We start from the raw sequence: 22,416 nt of genomic DNA, 5'->3' as shown, positions 1-22,416 counted from the left end.
ACAGGGCCCCATTAGTCATGTGTTTCTTCCTGGAAAATAGTGAAGTTTCACAAATCAAATTCAAAACAAGGATGTTGGTGCTGCTGCTGCTGCCGCCACCGTGGCTCGGCTGACACAAACACGTACATCCTCCAATCTGAGCCGCTTTGAGCCACACCGTTTCATCTCGTACTATCAGGGTTGATGAGAGCCTCTTGTCTTTCTCGGTCGGCTGCAGCTGCTGTGTGGTGAGTGGCAAGCCTCTCTGATGGCTCTCCTTTATCTTCGCATCAAGCAATTTGCTGCTCCTTTCATTATGATCCTCGTGCCAGATTGAAAATGGAAACTTCACAAAACTTGTTTTTTTAAGTGACTCCAGTACAGCTGAAAAGGCCATTTTAATTCCCTTTAAATTGAATCAGATTTTTCTTCTACCTTTATTTCTTTTATTTCTGGCCTGTTTGTGACGTTTGTCCTTCTTAAGGCTTCTTGTGGCTACAGAGTCACATCAGATTTTGAAAGAAATTGAAAAATGCAAACATTTCAGGTTAAATGGTAATGCACAAGCAGCAAGTTAAATTATATTTTGACAACTATGATGAAGGTTTGGTCAGTTGCTTTATCATTAAGAAATGCTTGACTCAAAGCTTTCCTTTGAGATGTTTCTCCGGGTGTTCTTCGGGTGTGAAAAAGTATATTCTTCAATCTTGAGAAAAAGAGGATGTGAAACAGATTGTTCTCTTGTTTGTAAGATTGCGGGACTTCTATGAGTGCTGACGCAAACAATCCCATATTGAACTTAACTAAACTATGTTTTCACTCCTAAATCTTCAGACGTAAATACATAAACATAAATTCTCTTTTCAAAATACAATGCCTGGCATGAGAAATAAAACAACGAAAGAGGAACAAGTGGTAAGTTGTCATTGTACTATGCGAAGGATATTGCCAAATCCTGTGAGTGGGCGTTGAGTAACCCCTGAAAGCAACAGGAAAGGAAATGTACAGAGACAAGAGGGGAACATTTCTTTACACATTGTGACATTTATCTGTGAGACAGAGGGAATATTCCAGACATGTATTTGCAACTTTGAATGGGGAACATGTACGATTTATGCGTGTTTATTTATTTGTTGACAAAATACACTCCAGGTTTAATACCCTCTCCCTCTCTGACGGTCTCTTTTTCTCGGTTGTCTTTTGTCACAACCGCAGGCAATTATCCATTAGTGGCGAGCAGGAATTCTTAAAAAGGCAAGAAGGGAAAATGGAGGTCTTTTTGCAGACTGCTGATAAGAAAAAAATGGGAGAAATTCCATTTCGCTCTCTTTGCAAAACAAACATCAAATGTTCAGCTATGGACAAAGAGGAGAAATCTTACAGTTTGAGTGATAGCTGCAAATGATTTAAATTATGAGTCATGTTTCTTCAACTTGTGGCAAATCATGTTTATATAAAGTTTTTTTTAGCGCAAAGGCAAAACCTTTAAAACAAATAATTTTCATTAACATCTTTTAGTGCAGCTCATTCTGGGCAACTCCAAGGTGTCCCCAGGCCAGACAAGACCCAGTGTGTTCTGGGTCCTGATCTCTCAAAAGTAAATATATAAGAGAGATTCGGATCAGAGGTCTGACCCAACTCAACTACGTGTATTGGTGATCTCAATCTGTTTGTTGTGATTTTATAGCTCACAACCAAATGGGAAGGACAAAATATTGATGGACCAAATAAAGAATGTTATTTTTTGGGCTAGGTTCTTTCTATATCACTACAGAATGTGGCAGTACCCACAATACTGGAGATAATAACTTTACATGAACATAGGTGATCGGAATAAAGGGCCAATTGGAATAAAAATATGTCATGCAAACATGGCAATGACCAGATTAAGTTCAAATAGAATTATTTTTTTTTCTGAATAAGGCAGGTCGTTCTGGTTGGCAGGCATGTGAATGCTTGTCAGGATAAAGTTATTCTTAATGCGTGTCGTATTTTCTCTTTGAGCGACTAGACCATGTCGGGAAGCAAAATTGTCTGTGCACCCTTTTAATGTTCAGAAACATCAGTAACGTCTCAATTGTAATTAGAACCTGGTGCACGTCCGCCTATGGCGTTCCGAAAAAATCGTACACTGCTGCTTTGTTTTCTTCCTATTTTTTTTTTTTATTATTTAGCAAAGACAGAAGTACTTCTATTCATTTCATTTTTTTTTTCTTTAGGGAAATTTGGTATCTCTGCGCACGTCAGTGGTTCCATTCTGAATACAGCCAGGTGCATATGATCGGGTTAATTGATCGTGTGCCCATATAAAATGTACAAACCGATAATTTTTTTGTTTTTGACTCTGAATACATTTAAATCCAATTCTGAAATTTTGTGCATGTAAACACAGCTAATGTCCCGCTCGGTTTATCCATCTCCCTCTCCATCCAGCAATTAGCTGAAATATTTCAACTCCCATGCTTAGTACAGATCCCCAAATCTAAGACGAGCTTTTCTTTTAAGTTAAGAACCATGGCCTCAAGTTTAAAGGAACGGAGTCTCGTCACAGCCGTTTAACACTTGGCTGTGTACTGCATTAATGCATGCTGAGAAGTCAAAGCTTGAAAAAGCCAGCAGAAGCCTATCATCGGCAAAAAATAAAAAGACGAGACCGTGAGCAGATCCACGGCTCTTCACAACTATGCCATGAACACCACAGTCAGGTTCCTGAGGCATCTCTGATGGAGCTCAATGCTCAAGGAGAGACAAGCTCACTTATGTGGCCTTAAGAGCAGTTCAGATACTACACTATATCACTTCTGGCCTGGAAACACCTTGGGTTCCTCCAGAATTTGCTAGTGAATGTACTTAGGAAAAAGGAGGTCTGGGTCTCCTTTCAGGACCTATTCCCACTCGACCCAGTCTTGGTAAATTGGAACTTGAAACAGGAATTTGCTTGCTGCTGTGGTCTCACATATCAGTATGAATTTCACATGTATGTATGTCAGCATGTCTGTGACACGTCTGCGATGTTGAAATCAAAGCGTCATAAACCTCAGAGGTTGTTTGTTAACACATGAGAACATTTATCTCTGTTTGGTTTTGGCATTTGAACAATTGTTTGTGACTACATTTGATGAACTGCTATGTTAATACGCTGTTTTTCAAGCAAAACATTAATAAATCTAACCTAAGTTTGGTCACGTTGCTAAAGTACTTGGCAGATTACTTTGATTTTAGATGAATTGCATCATTCATATTTCTGCAAATGTACCCATCATAAAACTAACTTCATATTACTTTTCTGTTAATCTTTACCTCAGATGGGACTGTGTGCCATACCCCCCCCCCCGCCCACACACACACACAAACATAGACACACACACACCAGCCCAGTTTACTTGATCAAGCTAAGATAACTTTAAGCTAATTCTGTGGTTATATTCAGAAAAGTCGCCAGCACAAACAGTACTCCACTACCTGCCATTCTTGATATTTTCTTATTCTGTGGTATTTAAATTGTAGGCAGTCATACTGTGAGCATGCACATTAATTTCTACTGATTTCTGTCATAGTACACATGAGCCAGGGATTCTGTGTTAGAGAAAAGGGGGAAAAAAACAATTATCCCTGTTTACACGACAACAGAGTGGGATGTTTTTGAAATATTACACTTGAACCCATTTTCAAATTGTGCCAAAAGACAAAAGACATTGTCGTTGTGTAAATGAACAGTACAAATGCAACCAAACTTTTCCATCTTCATCAGAAAACGTTGTGTAAATGAAGCCCTAGTTTGCACACAGGTGGACTTCATTTCACTAATTAGGTTAGGTAATTGGATGGATCAGACCTTTTTAGGGCCATTTTTTTGTGTTTTCTTTTTTTTTTATTATATATTTTTATTGTTTCACTTCGCTAACTTAGAATATTTTGTGCAGCTCTATCATATGAAATAAGATTAAGAAGACTGTAAATTACAGGTTGGAATGTAACAAAATAGGTAAAAAGCCAAGGTGTGGGGGGGGGGGGACACTTTTGCAAGGCACTGTACAAGAAAGAAATGCACCATTTAACAGTGATTTCAAAAACACTGTAAGTGATACATGTAAAGCTCATCTTGTATTAATAACCACAGCTATATTAACTTGTATTGTTTTAATGTTCGTGACTAATTTTAATCATGGTATACAAAGATATATATATATATATATATATATATCGTTCTACCTTTTCGTTCCTTTTCTTTGAAAGAGTGATTGTTGTTTTCACACTTCTACATTTTTTTTGTCTCTGTTCCCACACAGAAACAAAATTATCTGGATTCTGCTGTTGGTTGGCAACCAGATTTTCTTTACACCTGAACGTCACTGCCTGTGTGAGTCCTTTCGGCTGCTCCCTCATTTAGTGGGTCACCACAGGAAGTCATTCCATCTTCCACACAGACTTGGCAGAGTTATTACACCGGATTCCCTGCCTTGCACCACTGGGATTTGAACCCAGGTCCCCCATATCAAAGACACAGTCTTAGCCCCTTTCACTACAACAGAGCAACTCTGAGTCTGTAATGGTGAGTGTTTCCAGATCAATGTCCTCTGACACCTACATTTGTAGCACATCAAGGCTAGTTGCCTGTAACAGGTGGCAGCTCCCATCTTCTTGACTTGACTTCCTTGTATGTAGACATCCAGAAGTAGACATCTGATTAAGTTTTCCATATCATCTTTACTTTTTAACAAGGTTTTCAATGTTACATTATCAGCATTATTGATGTTTCAACAAGCTGAATTGAATGCAGACATTTATCAGATGGCAAACTTAGTTGCTGCACCAACATCCCCTCATATTGATCCAACACAGATATTACTTCAACGATGGCGGAACAGCGACTTTGAGGGGTTTACACGCTTATTATTGGAGTCAGAATTAAAAATGTGTTTGAGAAAACAGAGAAATGCAGAAAGTTGTTGAAGCACTCATAACAAGGTAAAAAAAAAAAATATGGGGTAATGATAGGTAGTAATAGATAGACTGCACGATTTAAAAAGAACTGTTAATACTGCTATAAATTTGTCTGTGAAAAATGGTGATTCCCTCATGATATAAGATTACATTTTTGTTACATTCATCATGGTAAATGTAGCGCAGCAAATTATTTTGGCACTCCCTGGTGTGCAAACCTGAAATAACTGGAGTTAAAAAGCTGCAGTATAGATACATAAAGATAACGTCATACAGCAAAATCACACTTATGAAATATGTTTAAGGGGATGATAAGCTATAAACCGGACTTTAAACTGGTAAAGGATGTGAAAAACTGTGGGCCTGTTTCTTTTCGAAAAGCCATGGAAACCCTTTTACAGTAAATCATGATCTCTTTGAAAATACCAGGAGGATCAAGGGTAATGGATATTACTAATTAATTGAAAAGCAAGTCACTTTGGGGGATTTATCAGCAAAATTATTCAAATTATACTGTCAAATGAACTCTGAGTTGGATCAAAAGATGCAAAATCAGCCTTATTCCATAATATTTTCAGTCCCTTGAGCTAAATCCTACAAAAACCAAACTGTGGAGTGAGTTGATGGGTAGATTTTTCTTAAAATTCTGAGTAATATGCTGCAAAATAAAAAGAAACTGCAATATAAGTTTGTTGTTGTTTTTTTACACCTTTGCCGCTCATTTTAAAATTTTACATTTCAAAGACAGCAAATGCAAGCTGTTTATACAAATATAAAAATATAACGTGAATCCCAGTGAAACACACAGGAACACCGCCCCTGTGATTTATTTTAACCAACACATGTTATCACTCTAATTCTTGCTTTACAATAAAAGTGCATCACTTGGAAAGGAATAGCAATTCCAGGTTTGTTGTGATATGGCACCCAAAGTCTGCAATTTTAAAATGATGCTCTTCAATTTGGCTGCCCAACAGGTTTTGTCACGATGATATCCACATGGATGTTGGTGATTGTCATGCTGGTAGGCTCTTCAAATGGAGCAAGTAGTGGTAAGTTTTGCTTTCAGCGAGAAATTGAAACGTGAATGCCCAACCGCCACTTACAAAGACGATTTCAGACGTGTTGATTTTGCACAGCTTGACTTAAAGACTATAAAAGATAAGGTTTTGGTGTTAGTGAGATTACAAAATATATTTTCTGCATTCTAAACATCAAACTTTCTTTCTAAGGGAATGACACCCAGCCATGTGCAAGGATCAACACGTCTAGTTTGGTGGTGCCTCTGGGATCACGCGTCACCGCCACCTGTGTCATCAGGGAAGACTGCCCTCTTGGACAAGATGTTCACATTGAGTGGCGTCTTGTGGACGAGCTGATTCTCAGCAGCCCTGCAGCCAATGGAAGCAATAGGGTTTCCACGATTGTTGTACCAAGCTTTAATCGCACCAGTGCGGAGCTCACCTGTCGCATCAAGCCTTCTTCTCAAGTTCTCGCTGGAGTGGTGATCCAAGCTGGATGTGAGAAAAATGAAATGTACTTTTATAACATTAAATGAAATCTGATAGGAATTTCTATAAATAGCTCTTGGTTAAATGTTTTGAACCAACTACTTCAATGTGCTGAACCAACCATCCCCTTGGAGAAACTGATGGATGATGGCAGTGCCATCCTATGGGATGCTTTTCTTCAGCAGAGACAAGGACGGTGGTCATTGTTGGCTGGAATATCTATGGTGCGAAACACAGAAAGATCTAAGAGAAATTAACTTTTAAAGGCAGCAGAAGATTTGACATTGGGACAGAGGTTCCTCTTCAAGCAGTACAACAACCCTAAACATACAGTCAGTGCTACAATGTGGAATGGTTTAGATCAAAGCATGTTAATGTGTTAGAAAGGTCTAGTTGAAGTCCCGACCAAAAGAAATTGAGATTCTGTTAAAAATAAAATAAAAAGTACAAATTTAGAGGACACTTCCATCCAATCCGACTGAGCTTGTATTATTTACAAAGACGAATTGGCAAGTATTTCAGTTTCTAAATGTGCAAAGCTGAAAGACCTGCAGCAACAACCCCAGCAACAGATGGATCTACAAAGTATTAACTCAGGGAAGCTAATATCCTATACATGCCACACTTCAAAATAATTATTTCCACTATAACACTTTGTGCTGCTTTGTGTTGGTCTATCAGATAAATCCCTATACAATAAATTGAAGTTTATGGTTTTTACATCACCATGTATAAAAAAACGCTCAGTGAATACTTTTGCAAGGCACCATATGTGATCATCTACATACTGAATAAAACAATGTTTGATTTCAGTTTACACGTATCTGTTCTGGTTCGTGTTTGAAAGACAAGCATTCCCTGGAAAGTAAAAAAATAGATTATTGTTTTACGTTTTACGTATCCTTTACAGTCCGTACTGGTCATCTGGTCATCTGGTCAAGTGCTTCAAATACAAAATATTATATTATCACAAACTTACTTTCAATAACCAAATTGCAGATATTAATGGCTCACCAGAAGTAGTTGATAGATTTGCATATATGTCCCTGGAATTAAAGTATTTGTTTATTTTTTTATAATTAGATCCACCAGAAATACCACAAAATCTAAGCTGTCAAACAAATCTCACCGACTCCACCTTGAACTGCAGATGGGACCCAGGACAGCGGGTCACCCACCTCCCCACAAAGTACACCCTGTACACTGAAATAAGGTACATTTTTGCCTGAAACTATAAGTAGGCAAACATAGTTGCAAGAAACAAATCAGTTTGATGTCAAGAACCGTTTTTCCTTCTTTTGTTTCATTTCAGGGACTTAAATACGAACAATACTTATGAGCTGCCACCAGATATCCATCATCATTCCATTCCTCGTACTGACTTTGGGCTGTTCACTGACATGACGATCTACGTAAAGGCAGAGAACGACCTCGGAGAGGCAAGTTCAGCACACATCGTTTTGGAACCAGTTTGTGCAGGTTAGTATTCACATCTAGTGAACACTGTTTTGGACTAACATACTGGAAATCTAAATATCTGGTTGGTTTTCTACCCATCAGTTGTTTTTAACAGCATTTATCTGTCGCCTTTATTGATGATTATATGTATCTTTTCAAGGTTGCCTCACAGTGTATTGTCTCAATGTGTAGATCTCATTTATTGGGATTGAGCTGTAATAAGAAATACAGCATCCCTCACAATTATTAGCACTGGTGGCTGTTTTTGATATGGACAAAATGGCTCTCTGCCCAAGTCAGGACTGACTAGGGGCACCACAAGGCACACATGAAAACAAAAGCTGCTCTACAAATGAGTTTTCTATTTACAGTTGAACTGTCCAGTTATTGGGTGTTGGTGCCCCACTGGGATGTGCACAGTGTAAGAAAACATTGTTGCATATTGATGGACAAGTTAGTAACTGATTTGCCGCTTACAATTCAGCAGTGACAGTTTTCTTATTTGGGCAATATCGCCGAGGATGCCACGGTGAAACACATTGATAATATGTATCACTCTCCGTTCTGCACTTTATCTATCTGGTTCTGCTCCCATCAAATCCGTTTGGGGAAAGGAGGGACATTCAGCAGAACTCTCCAAGCTGATTAGTCAAAGCGATACCTGGTACCCGCCTACCAATGGTGGGTTTTAGCCAATCAAGTTATCAAATGAAAATGTAAACAGGACGCGCCATTAGAAACTGCAAAAAGCTGGGCTGGTCAAGGCAATTCTTCCTGTTCTTTCAAAGATGAAATTGTGGATTCCGACAAAACAGATGTGATAGCAGCACCTACGCGTGCGTCCTGCTGCGCTGCCGTGTTTGTGTTGGCTCTGTTGCGTGCTCGTCGGCTCTTTCTTTCGTCACACCCGTATGTCCCACGTTCAACCATAATACTGCAACGTGATTGCCCTCAACGGTTTCTGGTTCGGTCACAAACGGCTGAAGCGGGAGCCATACAAGATGGATTCCTGTGTGTTTTTCAATGTACAAATACAGTGAGAATACAGCTTGATGGCAAGGTTATAAATGCTTACAAAGAAAAAAAGGAACACATTTGCACATCTTAGCAGCCAATGAGGAGTCATACACTGCAGCATGACGCTGTGGTTTTTATCTGATTCATCTAGATAGATAGATAGATAGATAGATAGATAGATAGATAGATAGATAGATAGATAGATAGATAGATAGATAGATAGATAGATAGATAGATAGATAGATAGATAGATAGATAGATAGATAGATAGATAGATAGATAGATAGATAGATAGATAGATAGAAAGAAATATCTTGTAATATACACAAATAGACAGCACCAACAAGTAAGTACAAGGTGTGTCATCCAGTGATTCTTTTTGTCATCATTCTATTTTTAAGCCTCCCCACTGATAATAAAGCTATTAATGGCTGAAGTCCACTTACTTGTGTTGCCTTGGCACAGTGTGTGTTGAAAGAGTTTGCTGAATGATGACATTTGTTGCACACTGATCTGCGTTCCTCTTAACAGTAGAGTGTGACATTCTTTTTCTACACTCTACAAACCTAGGCTTGATGGCAAGATAAATTCAGGGTCTGGTGGAGCCTTTTTTTGTCACAGTTCCAGTTCTTTCAAATTATTTAATTTCTCTGACTGTAGATATCTGACAAAATCTTTAGTCTGTCCTATTTTTAAGAGTGGCAAAGGAAATGGGCCTCCATGTTGTGTCAAATGTACGTCCTGGTAAAGCAGGAAGTCATGCTTCAGTAACAAAAGTAAAACCTATTAAAAAGTTTCAGTTACATTTATTTTATATGGTTTTGTATGAGTTCCAATAATCTTGCTACCAACACTGGGTTGGTAAAGCATTTCTTAGCATGTTTTTTTTTTTTCTGAGTTTCAAAATAAAAATTCTGGAATTATTTCAGAAACCCTTTGTGAAAGATTATGCTGGAACAATAAAAACTGGTTTATGTCAAGGTTTTTTACACATATTTACCTGGGGTGCTAATACTTGTATTCCGTATACAAACCTTTTGTTTTCGCGTCCAAGATGTGTTTATTTCATACATTTATGATTATATAAATATATTCCCTTATACAACACAGAATCTAAAAAAAAGAACATTGCAATATGTAGGATCATGAAAAAGAACATAACATGTAGCATCATATAAAACACTTGATGTTTTTTTTTTTCAGTTGAATAAAATCCCGGAAACGGTACTACTTCAGAAATGGGGAAAAATTCTCTTTGTTTGCACCAAACAAGAAACTTTCCATCAACCAGGTGGTTGGATAATTATGTGAGGATTAAAGGAATATTTTTAGCACACATTTTTCCTCTGAGTGGTTTTTAAAGGTCAACTTGTATTTTTGCAAAAGCGCAATCCTTTTCTCTGTGATCAAAGCAAAACATTCATCCAAATGATGCCCAAACTCTGGGTCCATCTTTTAACCTGTGCTTTATAAATTAGAAAAAATTGTTTTAAGAATTTTTTTTATCTTTTTTATCTTTTCTGTCAGCTAAATTTGACCAACCCAGTATTGTACAGATTGATGTGGATCCTAAAAAGTTAGGATGCCTAAAGCTGACATGGACATTGTCACCACACCAGGAATGGCTGAGTAACTACCCTGTAAACCTGGAAGTCCGATATAAAACCGCTGGCAGTGACCAATGGAGCGACCCACCAGTGAGTTCAGCTAAAGCAGTTAATTTAACGTTAGATCATTATGTTATATTTGCCTAAGACTCGCTCTTGTTCTTGGAAGCATCCATGAAGCATTAGAGCCCGCCTGAAATGTGTATTTGATGTCATGCTCGCATGACTTTTTGTTTCTCAGATCCCTGTGATCAACGTTAAATCATCCAAAGTGGTGGTGAAACCTTGTCATCTCCTTCATGGGACTCAATATTTGGCCCAAATTAGAGTCCGATGCAAGCAGAGCCCCTGGAGCGAGTGGAGCGGCAGCAAGTCCGGAGTCACCTTGGAGACTGGTAGGGCTCGGATCGATTCGGAGTGACACAACCAGTCACTCTTAACATTTTTCAATCTGTTGAATTTTCTCTCCACTTTTGCCTCGTCTTTTCAGCGTATGCAAATGTCATGTTGTGCATCTCTCACCGCTTCGCTCTGCAGCACAGGCCGAATTGAATTATTGAGTTTTGTCGCATACACAGACAGCGGATCCATAGACCTGTCTTGTAGGGAGAAGTTTTTTATTTTCTGCAGAGTTAGAGGACTTTCGACAAGTTGCCGCACTGACAGCTGTCTCTTCGTTTTCAGCTCCAACTGGACGTTTAGACTCGTGGGTGAAGGTATCAAGGAATCACACAAGCAAAAAGGCCAACATACAATTGTTCTGGAAGGTACTTATACAATTTTTTGACACCTGTTTTAAAAAAAATGTTTTCCCCTAAAAATAATACAGGATTGTATGAAGTATCTCTTTATTTTTTTTACTGTTTCAGCCATCAAAACAATTCCGTGGAAATGGCCAAAATCTGACGTATGTTGTCTCACAACAAAAACTAGACGGTGAAAGGGGAAGAATATGCTCCACAAGTGAGAAATGCTGTGCTTTCCAACTTTCTTGGCGCACAAGGAAAGTGTATCTACGGGCTGTGAATAGAGCAGGGAAATCTCCCCCCACTGAAATTCGGATTTACAAGACTAAAGGTAACTCATATCTTAAAACAAGATACAGATTATTGCAAAAACATCATATTACACAAATGTTATAACCACACATGTATTTTATGTGTATTTCCTTTTACAAACAAACTAGTGTTGCGTCGATGCCATTTTTTGGCCCCGATACCAATACCCGATACCTGGCTGTGCAGTATTGGCCGATACCGATACCATACCGATACCATCTGTTTGAAATTGATTTGTGTTTCTATATATGAAGACATGCATACTACTTAGGGTAGTAGAACTCTTTATTGCCTACCTGGAATGGGTGACAATAGTTGAATTAACTTTTGGCTCTCAAAGGCCAAAATAGTGAAACATTCGTGGAATTATAACATGTATAATAGTAGTGTAACAGTAATACAGTAAAATTACATTAATAATTGAATAGTCTCTTTGAGTTTTGGCTCTCAAATGCCAAAATAGTGCAACTTTCGTGAACTTATATAACGTGAATAATACTAGTCGGGAGAGAGAAGGCTGCGTTCAAGTGACATACAAACATCAAACTGGTATTGGTGCCCTATTTGTTGGTACTCGCCGATACAGATACCACCATTTTAGTGCTGGATCGGGGCCCCGTCCGATACTGGTATTGGTATCGGTGCAACACTAAAACAAACACGAAGCACTGAATATGGGTTTCAAAGTTCTTTTACAAATAGAAATCTGGAAAGTGAGATATCCCCATTTTGTTCTGATGTGGAAAAATTAAGGCTGCACTGTTGAACTCACAATCTTCACCATGAAACATGGTGATGGCAGCATCATGCTGTAAGGATGCTTTTCTTCAGCAAGGACAAAAAAGCTGGACATAAACTATGCATGGAGCGAAATACAGATAGGAAATGCATTAAGGGCTACAAAAGACTCCATAATCTTACATACATATATTCAATATATATTCAATCCACCCTTTGATTCAGGTGTGTTGTAGTAGGGAGGCATCTAAAAGTTGCAGGCTGATAGCTTTTGAGGAGTAGACGTGGGCACTTCTGGTTTAAATCAAAGCATACTGCGATTTTGAAATGGCCCAGTCAAAGGCCACACCTTATCGCAACTGACAATCTGTGAAAAAGCCTGAAAATTGTTGTTTCCACTTCAAAATGAGTGTTTTGGTAAATCTTTTTCCTTTGTAAACCTGAGATGTCTTTATGCCTTCAGATTACACGCCGAACATGGACGTCACCGCTGTTCCACTCGATGACCGATCATTTCTGGTCCAGTGGACAGCTGTGGTTACTTCGAGTCTCACTGGTTATGTGGTGGAATGGAAACCTTTACTGAAAACAGGCCTCTGCCACACTCATTTTGAAATTGTGAATAAAAGCCAGTCTAGTCTCCTAATAACCGGTACGTCTACAGAGTTTGTCTTACATGCAATCGCCCTTTCATTTCTCACTACATGAACTCAAATAATTTATTGTGCATGATTCTTAGTTTTGTCTTTGCAAAGCCCACCTGTACACACTGTTATTAGCTTGTTGCCCTTGATCCACTCTGCCCTCTACGCTCTCATCCATAGGCAGCTTTGAGCCCTACAAGCCCTACGGGATCTCTGTGTATCCGAGGTTTAGGGATGGGATTGGGCCTCCTCAGACTGTTAATGCCTACTTGAGACAAAAGGGTAAGTCACCAAAGACAAACAGGGGATCACACAAAGAGCATGCAGAGGTGCAAGAGTCAGGTTGCTTCAACTTTAAGGAAGTAGAAAAAGGCTTTTGCATTAATCAGATTACAGGAGAAGTGGGAGCTTTCTGGGAGCAAATTATATGTTATGAAATGTTGCCCTCTTGTGGAAAGAAAAAGATAATTTATTTGCCGAGGCAAATCCAAAACACCATCTAATATAAATGGTCTCTTTGTTATTGAAGCTCCATCAGCTGTTCCTAAACTTGAAATTAAAAAGACCTGGGGGTCATACATTGAGATCTTCTGGGATGAACTCCCCTTAGAGCAAAGGAATGGATTTATCAAGGGCTACAAAGTCTTCTACCGGGAGGAGAATGGTCCTATTAAAGGTAGGTTAAAGGCCTGAATTGTTTTGGCTGTAAAGTGTCTTTGGAGTTGCAGCTCTCTAAGGTTGGACTTTTTTTTTTCTCCAGTTGTGAGTGCAGATGCAGAAAACAGGAGGGTGATCCTGAAGGACCTTAACTCCGCGTCTCTTATTGAATCTTTCATGATGGTTAGCACATTTGGTGGGAGCCTGAATGGGTCAACAATTCATTTTGAAATCAAACCCATTGGTTGGTACCGTACTTTGATTTCAATGAAGTGGATATGGATTGTCAAACTAGATTTTAAATTACAACGTATGCTTTCTTTTTTTTTTTTTTCCAAGATTCTGTTACTGTTGTGATCCTGGTAACTGCAGGTGGAGTTGGACTGGCGTTTTTGATCATTTTCATTGTGCTGACCTGCCTCTCCAAAACCACCACGTAAGCCAAAAACCACATTGTCTAGCGATTTATTTGGTGCAGTGCTATGAATAGGTTTTTGCCTCCATACAGATTTCATCTATTTTTGCCATACTTGCATGTTTCGGATCACAACACAATTTTTTTATGTTTTAATATAATTTATTTGCGGAGTAATTAATTCAATTCAACTCTGTGTATTTATATAGCGCCAATTCACGTCACATGTGGTCTTGGGACTACCATAGAAAAGGCAAATTTGTCGAATTATAGAGACAGACTGAAAGTCAATTCTAAATTCATCCTAGTTTTCAAACATGAGGTCAAGTTTGTTATTCAAAATGGTTCTAATGTTTTCTATCTAAGGAAAAACAGCAGATTGCATCGAATCATTGATTTGCAGCATTCTCTCCTACTGGATGAGCATGTAGCAATAGTGGACAGTCGCTTCCATTGTGTCATTGCGTTAATTCCTTATAACGAGCATTTATGTAACATCAGGGGAAACAAAAACTCCCTTTAAACAGGAAAGCACCTCCAGCAGAACCAGGCTTTGTATAAGTGGCCATCTGCCACAACCAACTCAGGGTTTGAGAAGACAGAGCAGACATACACAAAGAACACAGACGCACTGATCCAGAAAGACTATCTATGTCACAGAAAAGTAAATACATTGTGGCAGTAGAAGCTCAATTTGTAGTTCATTTAGTTCATTTCTTAACATCTATTAAGTTATTGCCCTCGAAATCAGCAATAACTGGTTGTGCCAACCCTAGAGGAAACAACTGCCATCAAGTCTTTTTTTGGACAATCCTCTTATTAGGTTGTTTTAAGTCTGCTACCATGGAGGTTTTTCAAACATGAACTACTTGGTCAAAGTCACAATTGTGTTTATGTCTGGACTTGGATGTGTTTTTTTTTTTTTTTAGCCTTTTACAGATGGACTTCAGATACTTAAAGCAGCACTGTGTAAGTGTTGCCCCAAGTATTAGCTTAATTTGAGATATATTAAAGGTAGAGTTGGTGATTTTTCTGGAAATCTAGGTAAGAAACGCCCTAGTGTTTGATTGGCAGGGATTGGTTTGCAGATTTCACAGAGATAATTTTTTTTCTACCCTTTCTGAATACATAAAGTATTGACTACTCTCAGGATGGAAGAAGCATTTCACCCAGTATAACAAAGTCTTTCTGATCGGGATTACCAATTTAAGATTTATATGATTGTTCTGGTCAATAAACAGCACTTGGAGCTTTTTGATGCTCTGTGCGGGCTGCTCTACTCAAAAACTTGCCAAAGTAACTTCAGAGTCTGTCGCTGAATGGGTCATGTGACCTAAAGTGCTCTAGGTCACATGACCGATTCAAGGTAACAGCAAAACAAAGCAGATATAACGCTTTCCTGATGTGACATATTTTCGGTTCTCTGATGTAGGATTTAATCTAGATGGGTGAATGTGGCCTCGTCTTTAGTTACTGCAGGACTTCTAAATCTGCTGGTCCAACGTGGTCTGCTATCAGATTTCAAAACACAGAGGGAAACCGTTTAGTTTTGCGACAGTGCAGTGTCTCCAGGGGCACTAAACCTGGAAGTTACAGGTCCAGCGTCCCTGGTGGCTAAAAGTTACACGCCGCTGCTTTAACCTGTTTAATGAGCCAAGTGTGTTTGAGCTTCACCAACTGTTGACTTGACATTCACCTTTAGGATTTTCTGATAGAATACAGAAATCACGTTTCCATTTGTTACATCAGGTCGTTCAGGTCCTTATGCAGCAAAGCTGCGCTAGAACCATCCAACTTCCTCTACCATGTTTGATTGTTAGGATGTTATTTCTTTAATATGCTGTTAGTTTCGCACCCGATATAACCGCCACACACATTCCAAGAAAGTTACACTTTCTTCTCGCAAGTCCACGTATATTTTCACAGAAGACTGGAGAATCGTCAAGATGGTTTTAGGTAAACGCCAGACCAGCAGTTGTGTTCTTTTTGGCAGCAGGGGTTTTCACTTTAGACCTCTCCCATAGATGCCACTTATGGCGTAGTCTCATTCCCTATTGTTGAATCATGAACAAACAACAAATGAAGAAATTATCCCGGCAGTGGTTTAGACCTAGTTCTGGGTTCTTTTGTGACCTTCTGGAAGATTACTGGTAGGTTGGCCGCTCCTGGGAAGGTTTAACACTGTTCCATGTTTTCTCCATTTTGGGAGATAATGACTCCCAGAGCCTAATGGCTTTGTAATCCTACCATACTGATAGATGTCAATGGTTCTAATCTGTTCTTGAATTTCTTTAGATCCAGTCATAATATGTTTCTTTTGGGAGATCTTTCAGCCTACTAAAGCTCTATTTAAGGGATTTAATTAATCTACAGGCGTGACAGTAAACAGGCCTGGGTGTGGCTAGTGAAACTGAACCAAAAAAAGCTGGTTAAATCAGTTAACTTGTGATTTATTAAAGGAGGGCAATACTTTTTGAAAATAGGGATAAAAATGTTAGGATAGCTTTTCCCCCCTAATTGATAAAATTATTTGAAAACAACTTTAGTATTTTCTCTGGAGATCTTTTTCTGATATGAAAACTTGTTTTGTGGTCTGACACAAATAACGAAAAATGCAGATAACCACAAGAAATCTATGAGGGCACACATATTATCAGTTCATGGTATGTTCGGTTTCTAACATGGCTTCTATTCTTTTGACCTTAAGGTTGAAGCGTCGCTTTTATCCAGTTGTTCCGGATCCAGCTAACAGCAGCATTAAAAAATGGTCATCAGAATCAACTCAGGTAACGAACATTCACATCTGCTACCAAGGTTAAATTAAAGTGTTAATAATCAACGCACAGGTGTAACATGACCTACCAAAGTGTAAGAGAATTACAAACGTTTTAGAATTGTATTAGTTTCTCCTACACACTTTTTTGACCAAATATTCATTCTATTTTACACGTTGTAGCATTAACAGAAACACAAAGCACAAGCAATACAATTAACAAACTAACAAAAGACATACACAGGTCCAGGACAACCGTAATTAAACATTACATCTGCACACTATGAAACATGATCTAGATTTGTCAACACAACAGTAATTAAAGGAGGCCTCATGTCAAAAGCGCTTTGAGGTCAGCCACTGCTTGATTCCACAAACCACAATTTCCTTCTTATCATTGTGCCCACATGGAGTAGACAACTCTAAATATGCAACATCTATAAAAGACAACACCCACACTGGCAGTAAGACAGGGAATATGGAGGTTTCCATCTCAACACGGCCATTTTCTACACAGATGTTAAACCAGACAAAAGTACCTTTTCTTGTACTTTGCACGATTTAAGTCGGGACATGTCATTCAACGAAACAAACTTCAGGTGAAAAAGGAATATTAATGTGTAACAAAGTGGACAAACTATTTCTTATCACTACACAGAAATAAAACACAGCTGGGAATGCCCAAACCAAATGAAAAAATTTACCCACAGAGTTGGTTTGACACAAGGTACAATTCTGGTCAGCTTTAAGCTTCGTGTTATAGAGCTTACGAGGTGTCAAGTATGTTCTGTGAATAATATTCAGGTATTTACTGATGATCAGGGTTCTTGGATGAACAAAGCACAGAGTCCCAAATGGCTTCCCAGTCAAAGTCAGGATGTAAATTAGGAATATCCGTTCTCCAGACAGCATCCAGATGTAAGGGAACATACGTCTCTTCTCATCACAGTTCTTAGCTGGAGGAAAAAAAAAAAAAGAACAAAGCGTGCTGCAAGTTAAACTGAACACAGAGATCCTCAAATGACAAGAGCCCATTATCACCAAATGTTTTACCAAGGGTGCGTACACCATTATCTCAACATTGTTTACTTTGAACATGTTTTATGGAACACTTATTAATCAAAATACCTTCATTATAAAAGACTGGAAAACATGGGTTCTAGTTAGACTTAATCCCACACACCTTTTCAACACCATGCCAGACAGTAACGATATGAGATAAAACGGGACCAAACCGAGCTGTACATTTATTTTGAGGGGTATTAGCAAATCATATCTCCTTGAGCTTTAGCGGGTCTGCCAGGGACTCCTCCAATGAGCGCCATGCCACCTTCACTAATTTGTTATACCAGGCAACCATAGGGCATAGAGTGAAAGCCCACTGGTAAAGTCTAAAGTCAGGGAGTGATAGACCCCCGGCCGATCTATGACATTGTACTGTAGACAGTCTCACACAAGGATGTTTCCCATTCCATATACATTTAGTGATGGCTCTCTGTAGTCTATCCCAGTAACAAGACAAGGGCAGAAGCAGGATTGTAAAGCTCAGAAAGTTGATATAGAGGAACACATTCATTTTGACAATAGAAACACGTGATCTAAGGGAATTGGGCAAAGAGGACCATCTCTCAAGATCGGCTACAATCTTGGATAAGGCACCCTCATAGGTATTTTTAACAATAGAGTGCAAAGTAGGAGAAACCTCAATTCCAAGATATTTAAACTGTTGGAAACAACAGGTATATCAGAAGGTAAGTTCCCCCCACACACTTATTGTGAATGTAAAGGTAATCTTTATTTGGGGTATATCGGCAAGAAATGTTGAATAGAAAGCGTTACTCCAAATCTATAAACAAGGATTATATAACGTAAAAAGGTTTTAACAAAAATATAGATTGATCATTTCCTATTTGAAAAGAAGTAGGGAGAAGCAAACGCTTATTAATTACCCTTTTTAATTAATCATATATTCATATCATTATTATATTGTCCATACTTTCCATAAATGTTTATATTTATATAATTAACTTGTCCCATTTGATTTTAAAGGTGCATCAATGAATTAGGATATCATCAAAAAATCATTTATTTCTGTAATAGTATTAGTCATCAGCTATTCTGGAGCTATTCTGCTCCTATCGATGGATGCCAGTAGGGACAGCACAGTGTATATTCCAGCTGTGGAAATCAGATGCTAACCAACCAATTATTCAGCAGTTGTCCCCTTAAGACCCGCCCATCCTCATTTGCATAATGAAGCAGAAATCCATATAGAAAAGTAAGAATGGCAGGCAGAAATAAACAGAGTTAAAGGAATGAATAGGGTAAAAATACAAAGGAAGAATAAAATAAAATAAAAACATATGCATAAATAAATACATTTTAAAATAATTATTTAATAAATAAAGTCGAACATCATAACAGAAAAGAAAGAAATAGGCAATTATTACAAAGGTGAACAACTAAAGAAGCTAGTTAAAAGAGATATATACATGTATGTCTCAATGTATAATTTAATTATTGCCTACATAATTAAAGAAATTGATATTTTACACAAAAAGTTCAACTTGAAAAACTAAGCATTTGTTTAATTTAGGCAGACATAATAAAAAGGTCATATGTTGTTTTATACAGTGTGTTTAAACTTCTGGCCTTAACTTTAGGTGCTTTTCTAGTTAAATATATGCATTCATTGTTTTTCTCTGCAGTTTATTCATCCATCCTGGGACAACAACGAGCCCAATCCAATATACTTGTCCCATCTCAGCTTCCTGGACCTGACTACCAAACTCAGCAAAGAAGAAGATGATATTTGGTCAAACAGCTTGGAAGAAACCAGTGATCTTGGAGATTCGATTTCCGGCTCACTGTTCACTCCTACTTACTCTGGTTCAAACAGCGAGGTGGTTCCTTATGCTACTGTGCTGTGTTCCTCTTCAAGCAATGGCCCAACACCAGATGAGCATCCTGTCTATCTGCGCTCCGAGTCTACACAGCCCCTCTTGGAAACTGAAGAATCTTTCAGTCCAAAATGCTATCAAAATGTTGCAACCGATGGGATGCCCAGGCATGATTGTTTTTTTGGGCCCAGCGATGACAATGTCCCTGGGGGGAAAAAAGTTCCAGCTTTGATTTGGGATGACTTTCCATTCCTACATGCCTTAGCCATAAATGAGATGGAAAATGACTAAAGTTAATTTACCGATCATGAAAGTATGCTTGCAAAATTTTGATTTTTTTTTTTTTTTTTTTTTTTTTTTATTTGTAAATTAGCCTAACCAGCATTACAACTCTGTACCAGAAATTTTGATTTAAAGCATTATTGTTTCATTGCTGTCATGGTATCATGTGTAGATATAATTTAGAAAATAAAGGTTATATTTTCAGCATTTTTATGATACTGGTGAATGTTAAATGTACAACTGATTCAATTAGGTTGCATTTCTAAACAGTAAGAAGTCCAAAGGTCAAATATTTCAAGTTTTGTCATTTATAAAGATTTATTTTTCCCTCCCTCACTGTCCTCCTCAGTGTTTGTGGTAGCATTAAAATCCATTGGTCCTCAGTCAGCCTTTGTCTTGAGTTTATCAAAACTCAACTTGCATATAGGCACGTGTTGGCATGTATAGCTGTTTTCTTGTACCATTTTCCAACATGTGAGGATAAGCATCTATCAGTCTAGTTTTAAATGAATGCTCTCATGTGTTGCCTTTTTTTTAACAGTGGCTAAGAGAAATAGGCTTTCATGTCATGTCATGTTTTAACTACAGGTACATACATAAATGATGAATTGCTGATTAAAAAGTTTTTAGTCAAATTAAATATATATGTTTTTAATTCTTCAGTCTGTTTTACAGGATGTGTCAGACTCAAAACGTTGGCCTTTGTGATCTTGAGGGGGGAAAAAAGTCAATAAGAGAAATTATGCAAGTGCAACATAAAAAATTACATGAAGGCTTTTTACACCTCCTTATCAGGGGAGCCAGTTGAGCAGATTGCTCATTGTGTTGTGATTTTAGGTTAAAGTATATGTATATGTTAATATTTTCTAAAAACAATCCCCTTGACTTCAGGGTACATTACAGATTGTGGGTGAACACAAATGACTCATCCAAAGACTGTCTAAATTTAGTCGCAGTCCAAAGAAAGTAGCCCCGTGAATTTTTCTTTTTTTTTTCCTGGGCCTGATGTTCTGAAAGCCTAAAGTGAACATAAGTGTCCTACAATGACCTGTCCTTCTCTGTCACTGATTGGCAACTACTTACCGCTGTCACTGGGTGCAATAGTTCTCTATAAAAAAGGGAGAGGATCAGTTAAGGCTTTAGCTTGCGCCGTAAGGCACGCTTTGCTTCAAACATGAATAAAATAAAGCATGTTAAAATCAAAGATCAAAAACATAAAAACAGTAACACTTTACTGCTATGTGAAGGAAATGTTTTTATTACTCACCTTTATATCTTTGTGGAAGAAGTGATTGACATATTTTTATCATAATCACATAATTTAGCACTCAATCCTGTATATGTGATGTACTCAGCTTTATGATGTTTCATGGGAGAGGCAGGATGTTATGTTCCACAAGAGGACTGTCACAGTGCTGCACTCTGGCAAATGTGTAAATAAAAATAGTTTAAGATTTCCATTGATTGCTTCTGTTATCTGTGTATTTTATTTTTGTGTGAAACTACTCTGTTTTCTATCTGGTTGTTTAGTACACAAAATGTACTTTAACCCAATTTGTTGTAGAGAGAAAATTAAATCCATTGCAAATGTAATTTTTTGTTCTTTCAATCATAAGAAATTATATTATTTCATTCCAGTTCAAGAAGAGCTTTTTAAAGCACATTGTTAATACATATCTGTATTGAAAAATTTATCAAAGTATTGCTATGCATAAATGGTTAAAACAAAAATAAACAACTAGAACAGTGCAACCTTAATGGTTGCACTAAGGGTGCTAAATAGATAGATGACTGGAAATCATCTCATCATTATTTCACAGGTTTGTTGTTAAATTAGTAAAAATACTAGACCTCAGCAATACTTTGCTGAAGTACTCACACCAATTGAACTCTTTTACAATTTATGCAACGAACCACAAATGTATGTATTCAACTGTGTTTCACTGGGATTATATGTAGTTGACAAACAGAAAGCAGGTACAATTTATTTATATATTTATATATTTATTTTACAAATGAAAATCTGAGTCAGTACTTGGATCATAATCACCTTTTGCCATTTATGTTTACCATGTTTAGTGTGGAAAGAAGGAAGGAAACAAGAAAGGAATGATAAAAGAAAGGAAACAACAAGGGAAAGCAGTAAGGGCAAGTAAAATGAATGGAGATAAGACACAAGAGAGAAAGAAAGGCAAAACGTTTAGATAACGTTTTGCCTTTAGATAAATATTTGCCATGCCTTTGTTTTTGTATAATCATCTGAAATCAACGTTTATATTTTGCAGACTGTATAAGAGCCCAATTAATTGTTAATAGAACAGAAATCCAAGCCATGAGATTTAGCTGATTACTTATTTTTTAGCCCTTAACAGTCGGCCTCAGCTAGAAATCTATTGGCTCTTCAACGGGATTCCGCTCATTTGTAACCTCTAA

At 37.8% G+C, this 22,416-nt stretch overlaps 1 protein-coding gene across 1 annotated transcript; it reads left to right on the top strand.

The window, feature by feature from the left end:
* The first annotated feature begins 59 nt into the window (after window positions 1-59).
* On the top strand, window positions 60-21,576 carry csf3r (colony stimulating factor 3 receptor (granulocyte)). The gene is made up of 17 exons (XM_012878770.3): window positions 60-227; window positions 4,269-4,531; window positions 5,901-5,975; window positions 6,156-6,443; window positions 7,518-7,647; window positions 7,747-7,913; window positions 10,437-10,606; window positions 10,758-10,911; window positions 11,201-11,283; window positions 11,386-11,593; window positions 12,776-12,964; window positions 13,137-13,238; window positions 13,486-13,632; window positions 13,717-13,857; window positions 13,953-14,049; window positions 16,736-16,814; window positions 19,510-21,576. The coding sequence occupies exons 3-17, from the start codon at window positions 5,912-5,914 to the stop codon at window positions 19,990-19,992; spliced, it is 2,502 nt and encodes an 833-aa protein (XP_012734224.2). The 5' UTR covers window positions 60-227; window positions 4,269-4,531; window positions 5,901-5,911; the 3' UTR covers window positions 19,993-21,576.
* Window positions 21,577-22,416: the final 840 nt, after the last annotated feature.

The sequence above is a fragment of the Fundulus heteroclitus genome, chromosome 3 (assembly GCF_011125445.2).
Source record: "Fundulus heteroclitus isolate FHET01 chromosome 3, MU-UCD_Fhet_4.1, whole genome shotgun sequence".
NCBI lineage: Eukaryota > Metazoa > Chordata > Actinopteri > Cyprinodontiformes > Fundulidae > Fundulus > Fundulus heteroclitus.
Note: the sequence above shows the minus strand (reverse complement) of the source record. Positions and strands in the feature narration are given on the sequence as shown.

Coding starts and splice junctions, on each gene's coding strand:
- csf3r (XM_012878770.3), top strand. CDS start 5,912: ATGATATCCACATGGATGTTGGTGATTGTCATGCTGGTAGGCTCTTCA. Junction 10,607..10,757: donor ACCAATGGAGCGACCCACCA/GTGAGTTCAGCT, acceptor TTTGTTTCTCAG/ATCCCTGTGATCAACGTTAA. Junction 13,239..13,485: donor TGCCTACTTGAGACAAAAGG/GTAAGTCACCAA, acceptor TTGTTATTGAAG/CTCCATCAGCTGTTCCTAAA.